Consider the following 12670-nt stretch of genomic DNA (forward strand, 5'->3'; position numbering starts at 1 on the left):
TCCTTCTCTCTTCTATTTTGGGATGATAAAACCTTAGCAGTTACAGTTCCCTATGTCAAACCTCTTTTTTTCTACTAATAAATACTAAAAATCTTTTCTAATTAACCTATTCTCATTTTTCCCCTATACAGTATTATGATATCAGTGCTAAGAGTAACTACAACTTCGAGAAGCCGTTCCTGTGGCTGGCCCGCAAGCTCATCGGTGACCCCAACCTCGAGTTTGTTGCCATGCCTGCTCTCCTGCCACCCGAAGTCACCATGGACCCACAGTGGCAGTCCCGCATCGAACAAGATCTCAAGGAGGCACAAGAGACTGCCCTGCCTGATGATGATGAAGATTTGTAAATTGAACCTTCCCACCCTGCCGAGGGGTTGTGGAGGTATGTTTGTAAAAAATTAAAATGCTGTGTGTTGTATTACTAATGTAACTTATGGAACATGAGAACTGGCATATGGGCCTTATTGAACATAAGAAATGGCATATGGACCTTATGGAACATAAGAACTGGCATATGGAACTTGGCCTGAAAGATTGCTCTGTGTTGAAAATCTCACCTTGGGGCAAAACTTTTACTAGGGGTGTTAAATATAATTCCTTTTCAAATGCTGTGTGTGTATTACTATTCTAAAAACAAAGGAAAGTTTGGCCTGACACAATGTCTTGGTCCAAGGAGTTTTAAAGTATTGAACAATGGTGGAAAAACAGCTCTTTGGGGGGTTCTACACTAGCTGTCTAGATACTAGTGATCTATTTCAATATTTAGATTGTCAAATTGGGTCATGTAGTCCCTTTATCTCAACAGTTTAGATTCGGCCTAAGGGAGTCTAAATGAAAATATTTATTTTGTAAATCTTTTCTACATGTAAATCACTACAACCTATCTACACATTAATTTTGTTATTATTCTTTTTATTATTATTTACGTTTACACTTTTACTGCCCCGGGCGGGAATCGAACCCGCGGCCTAGCGCTTACAAGGCAGACGCATTACCAACTAAGCTAACTAGGCTGGCAACTCAGTTTTTAATTTTACATTTAGAATGAAACTCGTGCTGGCCCTGAGTGGAAATCGAACCCGCGACCTATCGCTTCGCTTCAACGTAGACGTACTACCTTTCAAGCTAATTCGAATTAATAAGGGCATTCCAATATTATTATTTTTACTTTTTAAAAAAAGAAGTTTGATAGAGGGAACTGTAACTGCTAAGGTCCATTTGTCCCGAAAGCGAAGACAGGATAGGAGACAGCCAGCCGTCAAAAGAACGAGCATTATCTCTTGAAGATAAGATCCTCTCCGGACGGGAATCGAACACGCGACTCAGCGCTTACAAGGCAGACGCGCTACCCTCCAAGCTGCAAGCTAACTGACTGGCTAAAATTCAACCATTAGAACAGCCGGTTTTAAATGAACCCCTGATAACTGTGGTAAGTATGTAATTGGAACACAAAAATGGAAAAATTAAATTCCTTCAGAATCTATCTTTTTAGTCTAATAGATAGAGGAGGTCCACCTTGCACTAATTAGAACAAACGATTTTTTTTTTTTTTTTTCTTTACGCCCTCCTGTTTACCAGGCGAGCGCCTTGACCACTACACCACCGGGGCTGTCTATCATTTCAAGAGTATGGAACCTTTCCACCTCCAATAGGTTCCCTTCGCAGAAGCTTAACCCATCCTTGAGGGGAGAACTTTTGGCGGCGGAAGAACCGCCAGAAAACGGCCGAAATTTCGCACTTTTTTCAGTTTTTCGCTTATAACTCCTAAACCGTGCTTCCCACGCAATGGGGAAAGTGTAATAATAATAATAATAGTGCTTATTTATACTGCTCGCATAGGACTGAAAAGTCCCTTTACTCCAGCAGTAGGCTACTACTATTAGTATATTATATTTATATAGAGAGAGGGAGAGCATAAGAGAAAGAAAGAGAGGGCGAGAGGGAGGAGGAGAGAGAGAAAAAAGAGAGGGCAGAGTAATAGGGAGGAAGAAAGAGAGAGAGAGGGCAGAGTGAGATAGAGAGAGAGAGAGAGCAGAGTGAGATAGAGAGAGAGAGAGGGCAGAGTGAGATAGAGATAGAGAGAGAGAGGGCAGAGAGAGAAAGAGCGAGAGATAGAGAGAAGAATCATCATCATTATTATTATTATTTTAAGAGGTTTGATAAAGGGAACTGTAGGTAACAGGGGAGGTTTTATCGTCCCTAAAGCGAAGAGAGGAGGATAGGATAGGGGGCCCACACTCAGAGGCTTAGCTGTAGGGGCCAACAGTCCTAAAGGATGGGTTAAGCTTATACGAATCTACCCTGACCGGCCGGTAACCGCGCCCATACACAAAAAGCCCACTCAGAGGCTTAGCTGTAGGGGCCAACAGTCCTAAAGGATGGGTTAAGCTTATACGAATCTACCCTGACCGGCCGGTAACCGCGCCGGCTATCTCACTCACCTGGCCCTCGTGTCTCGAGTGTCGATACCGGCCGTCAGTCCGCGGCGTCGAACCCGGACCTCCGGACGAGAAGTTGAAGTAGATCACCAGGGCCGGAAACACGAAAATGACAATCGAGAGGCAGCAGTTGTTGCTTTTCCGGACCATTGTCCGCCCCTGAGAGTAGTAGACCGGGAGGTGAAGTGTCAAATTGTGCCGGAACTTGTAGACCGAGAGGTGACACTCGGATTTTTATTTTCTACCTCACAAGGTAGAAATTTTCAATGTCAGGTTCATGTAGATGGATTCCTCATTGTTAAAATATGAAGAATTAGTCCGTACCTCATTGGATGGGTTGAAAGATGTATAAGTCCTTCCTTGCCTGGCTTTATAGACTGGTAGCTGGCACTCAGATTTTTACCTCACAAGGTAAAAACTTTCGAAACAGGTTTCATGTAGAACCGCCGAAAATTAGACAAGGAGGTGAGGTGTAAATCGATTCGTGCCTCCGGGGCTAGATTTATAAGGTTGAAAGATGTATAAGTCCTTCTTTACCTGGCTTTATAGACTGGTAGCTGGCACTCAGATTTTTACCTCACAAGGTGAAAATTTTCGAAACAGGTTTCATGTAGAACCGCCGAAAATTAGACAAGGAGGTGAGGTGTAAATCGATTCGTGCCTCCGGGGCTAGATTTATAGACCGGGAGCTGGCACTCGAATTTTTACCTCACAAGGTAGAAAATTTCAAAGCCATTATCATGTTGGACCGAGGGCTGACAGTCAAAATTTTACCTCACTCAGTCGAACATTTTCAAACTCTCAAAGTACCTAAGTTGGAGAATTTTCAAAGTTATTTCCTGAGTGGTAAGTCTGTCGGGGTAGGAACCCGAAAGCGAGGGGCTTGAAGGCTCATGATTGAGGTCTTTGAGGTAGGGGTGACTCATTGAGAACGGGTTGAGCCCTCTCTAGGATCACAATCGAGAGGCAGCAGTTGTTGCTTTTCCGGACCATTGTCCGGCCCTGAGAGTAGTAGATCGGGAGGTGAAGTGTCAAATTGTGCCGGGACTTGTAGACTGAGAGGTGACACTCGGATTTTTATTTTTGACCTCACAAGGTAGAAATTTTCAATGTCAGGTTCATGTAGATGGATTCCTCATTGTTAAAATATGAAGAATTAGTCCGTACCTCATTGGATAGGTTGAAAGATGTATAAGTCCTTCCTTGCCTGGCTTTATAGACTGGTAGCATGCACTCAGATTTTTACCTCACAAGGTAAAAATTTTCGAAACAGGTTTCATGTAGAACCGCCGAAAATTAGACGAGGAGGTGGGGTGTAAATCGATTCGTGCCTCCGGGGCTAGATTTATAGACCGGGAGCTGGCACTCGAATTTTTACCTCACAAGGTAGAAAATTTCAAAGCCATTATCATGTTGGACCGAGGGCTGACAGTCAAAATTTTACCTCACTCAGTCGAACATTTTCAAACTCTCAAAGTAAATGGGCACATTTTCAAAGTTATTTCCTGAGTGGTAAGTCTGTCGGGGTGGGAACCCGAAAGCGAGGGGCTTGAAGGCTCATGATTGAGGTCTTTGAGGTAGGGGTGACTCATTGAGAACGGGTTGAGCCCTCCCTGGTGGTCAGTATGGTAACCTCTGGGAACTGGGGAGAGAAAAAGGTTGGGGTGGTTAGAAAAAGGTTCGTTTTTTTTCTCTTCTTCTTCTTCTTCTTCTTCTTCTTCTTCTTCTCCTTCTTCTTCTTCTTCTTCTTCTTCTTCTCATTCTCCTCCTTCTTCTTCTCTTTCTCCTCCCTCTTCTCCTTCTTCTTCTCTTTCTCCTCCTCCTCCTTCTTCTTCTTCTCCTTCTTCTCCTCCTTCTCCTCCTTCTCCTCCTCCTCCTCCTTCTTCTTCTTCTTCTCCTCCTTCTTCTCCTTCTTTTTCTTCTTCTTCTTCTTTTAAGAACGATATAACTATATTATTTTGTCTTTTCTTTTTAAGAGTTGAATGCATTATTTTGTAGGTTGTACAACTTGTACTCTCCGTCCACTGCAGGGCTTATAACAAAATCTGCAGTACCTATCTATTATTGTACCTACGTTTCCACTTTTTTTTATTTTATTGTATAGTGTACCTATAATATGTAATGTTGCTCTCCTTTTTCAGCTTTAGTTTTATATAGGTACATATATAATTTTTTTTTTCTCTTTTTTTTTAATTTAAGCAAGGGTCTATTGTAATTTATTTTTGAAAATATTGTACCAAATACACGAAACCTTGCTTAGACTGCGGGAGTAAAGGGACTTTTCAGTCTCATTCTGGCAGTATAAGCAGGGTATATTCTATTCTATTCTATTCTATTCTAATGTGTACATATTGTACATTGTTTAAATACGTAAGTATGTAGATAAATAGGTTTGTGCCTAGGTACATTCTAGGCTCTTTTCTGTCAATAATACGGGAAAACTCAATGTTTTCTTATACCCCTGCAAGGAAAAATATCTGCACGAAATAAAAAAAGGGCTACAAAACAATACCTAAGTATGCCGAATAAAAAACCCCCCAGAAAAAAAAAGTAGCACAAACACACGTTATGGTATGGATTCTCTCTTACCTTCATGATAGCTGATTCGAACTAAAAATATCTGTATGGACTAAAAAATAATAAAAATAAATATTAAACACAGAACAAAAATGTCTGCGAAAAAACTAGACCAATTTAAAATCACATGGAATAGAATAAGTAACGTAATTGAAAAATCTGCAAATCAAATCTATCCCAAGTAAAAACCCCCCAAAAAGGAGCACAAATGTACGATTTTTTTCCGGTCGGAGTTGTGTTCTCCACGAAACAATACTCCAAAGTGCAGAGAGCCCGAGTAGGTAAAGGGAAAATTAGAAAGACACTGTAGAGGGAGAGAAAATGAATGAGGTACAGAAGGGGGGGGGGGCAAAAGTCCACCCCCGTTTGGGGAGGAAAAAAGGAGGTGCAAGGGGTGGCAAAAGTCCACCCCCCTTCGGGGAGTATAAAATGGGGGTTAACTGGGTGGTAAAAGTGGGTGCATACCTCCTCGTTTGGGGAGGAATGGGTGAGTCACGAGTTTTTTTACTTTGCTTCTACATATTTTGCCTAAACTAAATTAGGTGATATTTTTCCTCCCAACCTCTTTATTCTCTCTCTCCCTCCCTCTGTCTCTTCTCTCTCTCTCTCTACTTTTGACCACAATAATAGTAGTAGCCTGGAGTAAAGGGACTTTTCAGTCCTATGCGAGCAGTATAAATAAGCACTATTATTACCTATTATTATTATTATTATCATCCGCATTAGGCGGGAATCGAACCCGCAACCTATCGCTTGACAAGGCAGACGCGCTATCTTTCAAGCTCATTAGGCTGGCAGATTTCCGAGGGTATTTTTTGGCTAGGGGACGTTAAACAGAGAGAAGACTAGCGTCTGGCTGTGGGACTATAAACAGGGAGGAGAACAGCTAACCCTAACCAGCCTAGCAAGCTGGCAGTTCCTCAAAGGGTTCTCTCTGCTTTTAAAGACCAAGCACAAGTCCTCACGATGGATTTTTGACTGCGGTTCAGGACGAGCCAGCCAATTTAACATGGCTAGAGCTAGAGACCATCACCCCCGTGTATAGCAGATACAAAAAGACACAGCTGTTCTTTATTCTGCTATCGACATTCGGCGAAAAAATAACAATAATAAAAAAATATGACGAAAAAATGGCCAATCTTTAGCCAAAAGCCAGAAAATGTGCAAATGTCAACTTTGCAGTAGGTACCAACCGAGTTCAATGACCTCGGAATTTCAAAATCGGGATTGTATGGATTTTCCGCATTCTTTACAAGGTCGTTCAAGGAGGTAAGAAAGCAGTGGATTCGTAAAGGTGCGTTTACGTAAAGTGAAGCCGGAAAATGGTTGAAGTTACCAAAATTGTATTTCATTGAAGATAATCTCTAAAATATAATCTAAAGTGAATTAATAATGATTTATTAATTCAAATGAGTATTAAATATTGAGGCTACCCTATAAAAAACGTCAAATTTAATTTATCATTCCATATTTTTGAGTTTGAAAAATTTGATATTTCATAAATCCCGCCAATGGATGAGACTTCTAAACTACGGGCTGCAAACTTCGAAGGAGGGAGCTATACTTTTAGTCAAAAGTCAACTAAACTTTTGAGGAACTTATTTTAAAATTAAAACAAAGATATAAATAACAATATTTTATTTAAAATTAGTTTAGAATTGCAATAAATTTAGTTTACAGTGGGTTTTAGATTTTTAAATTTAAATTATTTGACGACCGAAATTTCTAGTTGAACTCTGACTTCTTTTTCTTCAGTATTCCGAATAAACGCCATTCTCGACCATATAGCAAGTTTTCTGTTCCGTCAATTTATCCAAGTTTTTCTTGTCAATCCGTAAGTATTTCTTGTTTAATTTGCCATATTCGTAATCAGCGTTCAATTCCTCACACGGAACACCCAGGTTTGTTGTCGAAATTCGACTTTGTCGGTCGATTTCACTCGATTTAAGTTTACCGGTTTTTGCAACCCAAGCTTTGTGTTTGGAATGGAGGTTGTCCCCATTCCATCTCCTATACTAAAATAGCAGATATTTTTGAATTTTCGGTCTCTCGAAAACTGTTGCTTTCATGCTTCGATCTTGTCTGAAACTCTGATAAGACTTTATCTTTTTTGTTCAACTTTTGGAGCTGATTCCCAAACTTTCTGGCACTTAGTAGTGTTCAAGGTTACAGTGACTTTACCCAGCCGCCTAAGCTTTCCGTTGTCCGTTGTGTGATATTTCTGTATTTGTGTTTGTGTGTTTTTTTATTCAAGGTTCGAACTTCAAAGGTTAGAAAAGGCATTTATATTTAACCTTTGTGACATTATTATTGTAGAATTTTGTGTTCAATTCAAAAGGAAACTTGGTACATATTGTGTTACACAGAATGGTGTAATCGGATGCCACTAACAGATATGAGTCACTTCTAACTTTACTCATTACTCTCATTAGCTCATTACTTTGAACTTAGGATGCTCCCTTTTGTCCAGTGTTCTAAAAGAAATAATCCCAGTAAACAGTTTTCTACTGTCATTTATTACATTTTTATATGTCCCTTTCCATAGGCATCTTGTATCATGGGTTTTGACACTCTTATTTATTAATATAGGAAAAAGAACGTCTTCACTTGACTAGTAATATGTTGCTACTTGGCGGATTGACTCTCCTAGAGAAGTATGTTACACTCCTATTTATATACATTTCCCTCCAAAACTGATCTTCCTCTTATACCTACCCACTGTCATATTTCTTATAGGTACATCATTTTTCATTGTATGATGTGATGGAAATATTATTCTTGTCTTCAATCCCTTCTAAAAGTATATTATTTTTATATGTTTTTATGTAACCAAAGATACCTTTGTTTTGTAGGTCTTTCTAAAAAAAAAAAAAAAAAAAAAAAAAAAAAAAAAAGGTTAAAATCAAATTTTCTTTAAAAGTTAGAAAACAAAGTTTCTAGCACCTTCTCGGAATCCTTCCTGAAATATAGGAAAATGAGATTATGAGATTTTTTTTTTTTTTTTTTTTTTTAAAAAAAAAAAAAAAAAAAAAAAGGTTGACAAGGATCTAAATCTAATGGCAAAATAGAACTGACTGGAACAGGCTGAAACACCCTGTAATTTAAAGAGGTGAACAAGAAAAGTAATTGGTTAAAATTGCTTAACATTTTCACTTTCAAATCATAAAAAATCACTTTCCCCTGTTTTTCAGTTACCTATATTCGTGAATCAGAATGGCGGCAGAAATGGACATGCCTTCATTCAAATGTGTCCTGGTCGGAGATGGTGGTACTGGTAAAACAACCTTTGTCAAACGTCACTTGACGGGAGAGTTTGAAAAGAAATATGTAGCCACACTGGGTGTCGAAGTACATCCGCTAGTCTTTCACACCAACAGAGGAGCTATCCGCTTCAATGTGTGGGACACGGCTGGGCAAGAAAAGTTTGGAGGTCTCCGAGATGGATACTACATTCAGGTATGTTTGTATGGTTTTAGTTGACCAGGTTTTTGATAGTAAAGTAATAATTTAAAGGGCAGACTCGGACAACTGTTTCCAACCAGCCACTCACATAACATTTCTGTGAATGAATGTAATGTGTGACAAACCTGATGAACATCAGCCAAAAATCCCTAGATTATTAACCAACTGACAGGACACTGCATGTACCAGGTACCTAACAATCAACTGTGACCCTGTTCCATCATTGTATGGAATAACAAAAGTCCTTTTGAACTTTTTATTATTCCCTAGGAGAGAGCTCAACATTATTCCAAATTTTGAGAATTATGGTGAAACAGATATGGTTCGTTTCTAACCAGCCACTCACATAACATTTCTGTGAATGATTGTAATGTGTGACACACCTGATGAACATCTGCCAAAAATCCCTAGATTATTAACCAACTGACAGGACACTGCATTTACCTAACAATCAACTGTGGCCCTGTTCCATCATTGTATGGAATTAGAAAAGTCCTTTTGAACTTTTTATTATTCCCTAGGAGAGAGCTCAACATTATTCCAAATTTTGAGAATTATGGTGAAACAGATATGGTTTGTTCTTGGTTTTCTCATACACTGTCCTCTCTTCTAATAATAACACCTCAGTAGTTACACTTTCCTCTATCAAACCTAAACACAGCTTCACACACCTTAAGACCAATTATTCAATTAATTATTTTGTGTTTTCTCACCTCCAGGGCCAGTGTGCCATCATCATGTTTGATGTTACCTCGAGAATCACATACAAAAACGTTCCCTACACTGTCATCTCTTCTAATAAGAACACCTCAGTAGTTACACTTTCCTCTATCAAACCTAAACACAGCTTCACACACCTTAAGACCAATTATTCACTTAATTATTTTGTGTTTTCTCACCTCCAGGGCCAGTGTGCCATCATCATGTTTGATGTTACCTCGAGAATCACATACAAAAACGTTCCCAACTGGCATCGAGATCTGGTGCGAGTCTGCGAGAACATTCCAATTGTGCTGTGCGGAAACAAGGTGGATATCAAAGATCGTAAAGTCAAAGCCAAATCAATTGTGTTTCACCGAAAGAAGAACCTTCAGGTAAGATAATTTATTCTGTACTTAATGTCTGTTAACAAATGAAAAAAAAAAAAATAATAATAATAAGATTATTGGCAGAATATGTCAAAATACAAAGACCTTGGTTAGACTGTGGAAGTAAAGGAATGGCTGACTTTCTTTGATCCTGTGTTCCTTCTCTCTTCTATTTTGGGATGATAAAACCTTAGCGGTTACAGTTCTCTATGTCAAACCTCTTTTTTTTTCTAGTAATAAATACCAAAAATCTTTTCTAATTAACCTATTCTCATTTTTCCCCTATGCAGTATTATGATATCAGTGCTAAGAGTAACTACAACTTTGAGAAGCCGTTCCTGTGGCTGGCCCGCAAGCTCATCGGTGACCCCAACCTCGAGTTTGTTGCCATGCCTGCTCTCCTGCCACCCGAAGTCACCATGGACCCACAGTGGCAGTCCCGCATCGAACAAGATCTCAAGGAGGCACAAGAGACTGCCCTGCCTGATGATGATGAAGATTTGTAAATTGAACCTTCCCACCCTGCCGAGGGGTTGTGGAGGTATGTTTGTAAAAAATTAAAATGCTGTGTGTTGTATTACTAATGTAACTTATGGAACATGAGAACTGGCATATGGACCTTATTGAACATAAGAACTGGCATATGGAACTTGGCCTGAAAGATTGCTCTGTGTTGAAAATCTCACCTTGGGGCAAAACTTTTACTAGGGGTGTTAAATATAATTCCTTTTCAAATGCTGTGTGTGTATTACTATTCTAAAAACAAAGGAAAGTTTGGCCTGACACAATGTCTTGGTCCAAGGCGATGAAGATTTGTAAATTGAACCTTCCCACCCTGCCGAGGGGTTGCGGAGGTATGTTTGTAAAAAATGAAAATGCTGTGTGTTGTATTACTAATGTAACTTATGGAACATGAGAACTGGCATATGGGCCTTATTGAACATGAGAACTGGCATATGGACCTTATTGAACATAAGAACTGGCATATGGAACTTGGCCTGAAGGATTGCTCTGTGTTGAAAATCTCACCTTGGGGCAAAACTTTTACTAGGGGTGTCAAATATAATTCCTTTTCAAATGCTGTGTGTGTATTACTATTCTAAAAACAAAGGAAAGTTTGGCCTGACACAATGTCTTGGTCCAAGGAGTTTTAAAGTATTGAGCGATGGCAGAGAAACAGCTCTTTGGGGGTTCTACACTAGCTGTCTAGATACTACATAGTGATCTATTTCGATATTTAGATTGTCAAATTGGGTCATGTAGTCCCTTTATCTCAACAGTTTAGATTCGGCCTAAGGGGGTCTAAATGAAAATATTTGTAAATACCTGAAAACGGCTACTTTCCCTGTCGCGTATAATATCTCTAGTAGCGCGGTCAAACTTTCTTGACTTGGCGGGTACATTTAAATCATTGAATAGGTACTAAGAATAATTATTATGTAGGTATAAGTAAAGTTAGAAAACAAAGATTCTCATACCTAGTTATATTGCCTTGATTTTTTGGAATGGTAAAAATAGTCATGCTAAGAAAAGTTTTTCTTCTTGTTAAAAAAAAAAAAAAAAAAAAAAGGTTGAAAAGGATTTAAATCAAAGGCCAAAAAAAAACTGACGGGAAAAAAAAAAAAAAAAAAAGGTTGACAAGGATCTAAATCTAATGGCAAAATAGAACTGACTGGAACAGGCTGAAACACCCTGTAATTTAAAGAGGTGAACAAGAAAAGTAATTGGTTAAAATTGCTTAACATTTTCACTTTCAAATCATAAAAAATCACTTTCCCCTGTTTTTCAGTTACCTATATTCGTGAATCAGAATGGCGGCAGAAATGGACATGCCTTCATTCAAATGTGTCCTGGTCGGAGATGGTGGAATAGAACTGACTGGAACAGGCTGACTAGAAACACCCTGTAATTTAAAGAGGTGAACAAGAAAAATTGCTTAACATTTTCACTTTCAAATCATAAAAAATCACTTTCCCTTGTTTTTCAGTTACCTATATTCGTGAATCAGAATGGCGGCAGAAATGGACATGCCTTCATTCAAATGTGTCCTGGTCGGAGATGGTGGTACTGGTAAAACAACCTTTGTCAAACGTCACTTGACGGGAGAGTTTGAAAAGAAATATGTAGCCACACTGGGTGTTGAAGTACATCCGCTAGTCTTTCACACCAACAGAGGAGCTATCCGCTTCAATGTGTGGGACACGGCTGGGCAAGAAAAGTTTGGAGGTCTCCGAGATGGATACTACATTCAGGTATGTTTGTATGGTTTTAGTTAACCAGGTTTTTGATAGTAAAGTAATAATTTAAAGGGCAGACTCGGACAACTGTTTCCAACCAGCCACTCACATAACATTTCTGTGAATGATTGTAATGTGTGACAAACCTGATGAACATCTGCCAAAAATCCCTAGATTATTAACCAACTGACAGGACACTGCATGTACCTAACTATCAACTGTGGCCCTGTTCCACCATTGTATGGAATAATATAAGTCTTTTTGAACTTTTTATTATTCCCTAGGAGAGAGCTCAACATTATTTCAAATTTTGAGAATTATGGTGAAACAGATATGGTTTGTTCTTGGTTTTCTCCTACACTGTCCTCTCTTCTAATAATAACACCTCAGTAGTTACACTTTCCTCTATCAAACCTAAACACAGCTTCACATTCACACACCTTAAGACCAATTATTCACTTCATTATTTTGTGTTTTCTCACCTCCAGGGCCAGTGTGCCATCATCATGTTTGATGTTACCTCGAGAATCACATACAAAAATGTTCCCAATGCTAGCGCCTTGACCACTACACCACCGAGGCAGGTGGTGTAGTGGTCTTACCTGTGTACAGGTTTTACCTGTAAAGTCTCGAATTTGAGTATCACATTGAAGTTGATCAGGCACGGCGTGCAGAACTGCACGACCGGGGCCCAATGCATGTCCAGCCCTGTCTCATTAGATCGGAACGTGTCGAGTAGATAGAGAACGAACTCCTCGAATGTGGCGCGCCTACTGGTGGATTTCTGAAACATCGAATTGATAAAAACAATCTTGAGTGGAACCTGGAACCACTAAACATAACTAGGAAGGGAAAGCGACAAAAGATC

General features: G+C 39.2%; 3 protein-coding genes across 3 annotated transcripts in view; all 3 read left to right on the forward strand.

The window, feature by feature from the left end:
* Positions 1-102: 102 nt before the first annotated feature.
* On the forward strand, positions 103-10878 carry LOC113472202 (GTP-binding nuclear protein Ran-like; the record flags this gene model as incomplete). The annotated part of the gene is made up of 2 exons (XM_026831855.1): positions 103-339; positions 10377-10878. Coding segments are annotated over 2 exons (245 nt in total), but the record flags the coding sequence as incomplete, so codon positions are not given.
* LOC103520939 (GTP-binding nuclear protein Ran) lies at positions 6703-10322 on the forward strand. Its single transcript, XM_008486038.3, has 4 exons — positions 6703-6849; positions 8207-8471; positions 9383-9571; positions 9856-10322. Exons 2-4 carry the CDS (start codon positions 8229-8231, stop codon positions 10069-10071), a joined length of 648 nt encoding a protein of 215 aa, XP_008484260.1. The 5' UTR covers positions 6703-6849; positions 8207-8228; the 3' UTR covers positions 10072-10322.
* Positions 10879-11524: 646 nt separating the features above from the next.
* Positions 11525-12670, forward strand: part of LOC103520938 (GTP-binding nuclear protein Ran-like) — an 8859-nt gene continuing 7713 nt past the window's right edge. The window contains 2 exon segments of the mRNA XM_026831856.1: positions 11525-11817; positions 12291-12391. Of these exon segments, the coding sequence (XP_026687657.1) occupies positions 11575-11817; positions 12291-12391 (344 nt within the window). The 5' untranslated portion in view covers positions 11525-11574.

This window comes from Diaphorina citri, unplaced genomic scaffold (assembly GCF_000475195.1).
Source record: "Diaphorina citri unplaced genomic scaffold, Diaci psyllid genome assembly version 1.1 scaffold4287, whole genome shotgun sequence".
NCBI classification, from domain to species: domain Eukaryota; kingdom Metazoa; phylum Arthropoda; class Insecta; order Hemiptera; family Psyllidae; genus Diaphorina; species Diaphorina citri.

What these genes read in the sequence shown, in the direction of transcription:
- LOC103520939 (XM_008486038.3), top strand. Translation starts at nt 8,229, where the DNA reads ATGGCGGCAGAAATGGACATGCCTTCATTCAAATGTGTCCTGGTCGGA. An exon ending in GAGATGGATACTACATTCAG is followed by an intron (nt 8,472 to 9,382) that starts GTATGTTTGTAT and finishes TCTCACCTCCAG; the next exon opens with GGCCAGTGTGCCATCATCAT. An exon ending in ACCGAAAGAAGAACCTTCAG is followed by an intron (nt 9,572 to 9,855) that starts GTAAGATAATTT and finishes TCCCCTATGCAG; the next exon opens with TATTATGATATCAGTGCTAA.